The 5,879-nt window shown below is 50.5% G+C and overlaps 1 protein-coding gene across 1 annotated transcript; it reads left to right on the top strand.

Moving 5' to 3' along the window:
• Window positions 1-1,148: 1,148 nt before the first annotated feature.
• Window positions 1,149-5,879, top strand: TGAM01_v200189 (hypothetical protein; the record flags this gene model as incomplete). The annotated part of the gene is made up of 5 exons (XM_024548504.1): window positions 1,149-1,261; window positions 1,336-1,771; window positions 1,841-2,480; window positions 2,553-3,177; window positions 3,239-5,879. 5 exons carry the CDS (start codon window positions 1,149-1,151, stop codon window positions 5,877-5,879), a joined length of 4,455 nt encoding a protein of 1,484 aa, XP_024406719.1.

The following is a 5,879-nucleotide window of genomic DNA, read 5'->3' as shown; positions in this document are numbered from 1 at the left end:
AGCTCACTTGAAACTGCACGCAGTTCACTGATTTCGCGCCCATATCTGATATCTTTTACGGGTGACAGCGCTCTGCTGTGTTTGGTGTAGCAGCAGTCTTTGCGCCGGCAGGATTTGCATTATCCACAAGGCCAGGCGCCATTGCAACTTTTCTTTGCGCCTTTTGCAGCTATCACACGCCTGTGCCACCCGCTGTCGGTGAAGTGGATCAACTCTTTGACGAGGCATTAGACATCCAGCGTAATTGGACAAATTCGATAGGTAAAGAAGAAGGGCAGAATAGATTCAAGCGCAATTTGACACCGGCCAGAGCCAAGAAGTGATCTTGTGGCGGATATAGCGGATCTCTGGGGGAGTAGTTCAATTCTTGCGGAAGACCGGCGCTAAGACTGCTCTTACGGCGAATACTCAACAGGAGAGTGAGCTACTATAAAGACCTCAGCAATATAAATCTCCTCGGAGTATCACATTCCGGCTCTGTATAGTCGTTATAGTAAGATGTGCTTTTATAACACGTCAATTATCTAACCTATAATTGAAGTCTAAGTATGTAAATTGGTATATTGTATGATAGCCGTTTCGGCTATGGGAGACGTCAGACCATTTGACTCTTGATCAAGCAACTGCAAATCTCCCATTCAGTGCCCATATATCAGCCACTGATATAAATCACGGTAGGGCTTCTGATCAATGAATATGTAATTAGTCCATGAGCTATATCCTACAGCTCTTGTATAATTGAATCGCACGCTATGGTTCGCATATGCCATAAGGGACGATTAATCTACTCAATTGCTGGTTCACTTAATTCCATCTTGAAGAGAGTTTGTCTCTGCTATTCTTGGAGATCATATGCACCTAACGGAAGTCGATATGAAGTATCCCGTCATTAATGAGTAAGCCTTGTTAAATCTAACAATAACAATTCCTATGAAATGACCGGCTTGGATTATACAATAGAAAAAAGGCGCTGGAAAATATCGCAGATCTTATTATGTACCTTGGTACTTTGAAGCAGGCACATGTGACCTTGCAGCCTAATCGATGTCGGCGCTTAATTCTCGCTTCCAACACAATACAAATCCCCAGCTGAAACACAGAGAGATGTGTAACGGAAAAGCAAGCTCTGTCAAGAAACACGAACGGAAATGCGGTTCAAAAGACTAAAGCAGAGGTTGGGCATCAGCACCTCCAAGCAAAATGTCATTCAGCAAAATGTCATTCAGACAGGCGGCACCACTGCCCGACCAGCCCAGACAGGGTGAGACCAATACCCTCATTGGCCGAGAACACCTATCGCGTTGATACAGCTGTTAACATGCAGGAGTAATCAAGCAAAATTGAAGCTAGCTCTACGAGTCGAGTTGCCTTGGTGGATCAGCTGGAACAACCGCCGTCGAGTTTCGACGACAATGATGTGCCGATCCGTGACCTATGGAATCTGGCATATGACAAATTACGCAAAGAAGATGAACAACTCATTAAAAACTATGAGGCTAAGATTCAAAAGAACTTGAGCGCTGTTAATGGCCATGTAATCGACTCAAAGACCAGCATAAGAGATCAGATGGACATTGTTCTCCGCAACAAAATGAACGAGGTCAACCATAACTCATGGGAAATTAGGTTCGGGAGCTCTGAAGTTCAAGTGAAGGACTTGGCGCAGCCATTCTTGGGCGTCATCAACTGGGCCAATGAGTATATCACTGGCGCTCTGACGCTAAATCCGTGCGCCTCAATGGCTTGGGCAGGCATCAGTTTACTTCTACCAGTGAGTGGGCTCGGCGATTTCTCATACGCAAGACGCATGAGGTGCTAATTTTTTGTGAACCATCCAAAGCTCTTCCTGAATCACTCCAAGCAAGCTGCTTCTCTGGCGAAGGGCCTGCAAGATATATCGTCCCTACTCGTCCAGAGCCGTATGCGGGAGGATCTCTACGTGAGGCGGTACGAGGCGAAGGCTCAAACTGGCAAACAAGAACCGTCTGCATTGCCCCACCAAGAATATAAAAACAGCTTGGAGGTGCTATATAGAGAGATTTTGCGATTCCAGGCAATGAGCTACTGCTATTATACCAGTATTGATGCCTTCCGACTGGGGCGAGACGTCGTCAAATGGGATGATTGGGACAAACTGCTAGGCCAGATCCACAACCAGGAGCGCAGATTCGCCGCTATTGAAGCACTCTGGCGGGATTCCAGGTACGACGAGGAGTGCTCAGAAGTTAAGAAACGGCACCAGGAATCTTTGCATAAGTTGGGTGAGATTAGCACGGATCTCTCGAGCATGCGCAATGCTCAAGTTGAGAGAAATCGCCAGGAGCTGCTGGATTGGCTTAGCGATGTTGATCCTTCTGAAATATACAATACTGCTCGCGACAAGCATGGAGCTGGTACAGGCGAGTGGCTGACAATGGAGAGCGAGGAGTTTAAAGCTTGGAAAGAGTCTCCTTCTTCACTTCTATGGCTTCACGGAAAAGGTACGTCTACGAATTGAGAGTACATATGTTGACTCACAATATTCTGAATACCGCTCTACTAACAACCTATAGCCGGCTCTGGAAAGTCAGTTCTGAGCTCAGTCGTCATCAAACACCTACAAGATGCGTACGCGTCCGATTCCTTAACGGCGCTCGCATACTTTTTCTTCAGCTTTAGCGACTCAGAGAAGCAGAACGTAAACCAGATGCTTGCGTCTCTGGTTAAACAGCTCTGCTCGCGACGACCCGACACTCCCCAGCCAATCAAAAGCCTAAGCGAGTACAAGGAGAAGGGCCAACGCCCAGATACGAAGACCCTTGGGGCCATACTGACAACTGTCGCAAGAGGTTTCTCAGCCGTTTACATTACCATTGACGCTCTAGATGAATGCCCACTTCTATATGGAGAACGGAGAATGCTTTTCAGCAGCTTGCGTCAAATCATGGCTGCTGCGCCTGCTAATGTCCATATGTTTTGTACGAGCCGGAGGGAGGCAGACATTGATTCAGCAATGGGAACTCTCCTGCCCTCGCCTTTACAGGTTACTATGATCGATTTGACTATTCGGCGGAATGTTGTCGATCACGACATTGGCTTATTCATCGATTCGACACTGACATCTGACGAATACGGCTCATGGCCAGAGACCATCAGAGCGGAGGCGAGAGAGTCGTTGATTGAGAAGGCAGACGGCATGTAAGTATCTACAAGGCTTCTGGTGCTCATAAAAGCATGCAAATCTCACAATGAGCCCCAGGTTTCAATACATCTTCTTCCAGCTCGAAACTCTTCGGCGACTCTCCTCCGCTCACTTGATCCACGAGGCACTCCAGAACTTACCTCTTGGTCTCGACGCAACGTACGACCGACTGCTTCTGGGCCTGGATGTAGAATTCAGGTCCCATGTCATCAATTGCTTGAAGTGGCTCGCTTTCTCAAATGGAGTCCTTGGGTTGAAGCAACTAGCTGAAATATTCATTCTTCGCCCCAGGCACGCCCTTGCCTTGGATGATTCGGAGCGGCTTTTTAAGCCCAAGGACGTTCTGAAGTACTTATCTGGGCTGGTCGTTGTTTTTCAGGAAGAACGAGGCCGTTATAAGAAGGATACATGCATTCGACTAGCTCACTTCTCAGTCAAGGAGTATTTGATATCCAGTCGCATATGTGAAGGACCCGCCAAGGCCTTTGCGATTAGCGAAGCAGACGCTCATCTGCACATCGCCCACTGCTGCCTGGCTTACCACCTACAACGCAGCGCTATGGCCGAGGACGACTTTGATCTACAGTTGAGTGAATATGCAGCCGTCCAGTGGCCATGGCATCTCGAGATGGTGCCGCGCACATCTTGGCCAGCTGAGGTAACACAGGCCGCAAGACAAGCCCTCGCGATTAGAAGTCCAAGGCTAGACCACCAGCTTAGAGAGAAATGGCCTCCAGGGAGCATGCTGCTCTACCACGACGATAAATCCATGCACCTGCGGCTACGACCGCAGTGCTATACCGCGCGGTTTGGCTTCACGCAGCTTACCGAGATGCTGCTCTCGCGAGAGACTGCAGTAAATAAATATCTAACACAAGGGGATCTCAATGCAGCGCTCCACGATGCGGCATATGGAGGGAGCATTGCAGCGGTCGAATTATGCCTCAGGAAAGGTGCCGACGTCAATTCGAAGAGTGAGGTCTTTGGAGACGCCCTGCAGGCAGCGGCCTTTGGTGGGCATATCGAGATTGTGAAACTCTTACTGGATAGCCGTGCAGACATAAACGCGCAGCGTGGTGGGTGGGGCTCGCCTCTCCAAGCTGCTGCGGAAGCCAGCCAGCTCGATGTCTTAAAGCTTCTTGTTAGCCGTGAGGCCGATATTGACCTTCCATCGAACGAGTCTGGTTGTGTTCTGACATCCACCATCCATAAGTATAATGGTGGTTCGTCTTCGGAATGCTTGTTGTACCTTCTAGAGGCCGGTGCTGATATAAACAGGCGGGGCGGCGGCATCCATGGGACAGCGCTCCACAAGGCGGCGATGAACATGAGAAGGGATGATGCCAAGAAACTTTTTCATCTTCTGCTTGAAAGAGACGCGGACGTGAACTTACCGGGTGGAAAATACGGCTACCCTCTCCAGGCAGCGTGCGCGAGCGGCGGCAGCTGCCTGGAGGAGATCAAGCTCCTGCTGGACAGAGGCGCTGATGTAAACGCGGAAGGAGGTTACTTTGGGACAGCATTGCAAGCCGCTTGCTCGGAGGGAAGATACGAACCCATTGTGCATTTGCTCTTGGATAAGGGCGCTGACGTGAATAGCCGCGGAGGAGAGTATGGCAGCCCCTTGAATGCAGCGTGTCTCTTCATCCGGTGGGAAGTGCCCCTACCATACGATGAGAGGAATACTACCTGGATTGATTGGGAACAACTGCCACTCATAAGACAGCTGTTGGGCAGAGGCGTCGAGTTGAACGAACCATGTGGACGCGGCGGCACGGCGCTGCAAGCAGCTTGTGAAGGCAGCTTCTTCGAAGTGGTTCGCGAGTTGCTTGATCGAGGGGCTGAGGTGAATGTGCAGGGAGGCAAGTACGGAACTGCGCTCCAGGCGGCTTGTGTCGGCAAGTATAAAGATAGAGTTGGTATATTCAGGCTTCTGCTTGAGCATGGCGCTGATGCCCACGCGCAGGGCGGCTTCTTCGGCAGCATCTGGCACGCCGCCGCGGCGCAGCTCAACCGCGATTTCGCCCCAGTGCTGCAGCAGTTGCTGGACCTTGGTGCTGACATAAACGATGCGCGCGGGAAGCAGCATCCCACCGCTCTGCACGCTGCCCTTGGCAGAGTGCTCCAGAAGGAGTCACTGGGGGCGAGATGGGTTGCCCATCCAGAAGTAGAAGAATCGATCGACCGGATCCGCTTCTTGATCGATCACGGCGCCGACGTCAACCTGGTGGCCGGGATATACGGCTCCCCGCTCCAGTTGGCATGCGCGATGGAAGCCGAGGCCAATTGCGATTGGTACAATAGCTTTAATGATGGCTACGAAGACCAAGCTATACATTTCCTCAAGAATAGCCCCAATCTCGACTTCAACATACAAGGCGGAGTATTCGGGTCAGCCTTGCAAGCAGCGACGTGGACGGGCAAATCAGAAGTGGTGAGAATACTGCTTCACAAAGGAGCTGATGTCAATCCTCGCAACGGGAAGTACCGCAGCCCGTTGAATGCGGCCGTCTTTAGGGGTCATTGGGACATTGTCGAAATGCTTCTTGATCATGGGGCTAGTCCGGACTGCTACCATTCTCAGGAGGTCGACAAGGCTTGGCTTCAGCAAGTTGAGAAGGAATGTGGTGAAGAGGCGGTAGAAAGATATCAGCTGTTTTGGGCCGACCAGAAGAGTCAATGTGCCTCCTCTGTCTAG

The sequence above is a fragment of the Trichoderma gamsii genome (genome assembly GCF_001481775.2).
Source record: "Trichoderma gamsii strain T6085 chromosome Unknown Scaffold_1.2, whole genome shotgun sequence".
NCBI classification, from domain to species: Eukaryota; Fungi; Ascomycota; class Sordariomycetes; order Hypocreales; family Hypocreaceae; genus Trichoderma; species Trichoderma gamsii.
Note: the sequence above shows the minus strand (reverse complement) of the source record. Positions and strands in the feature narration are given on the sequence as shown.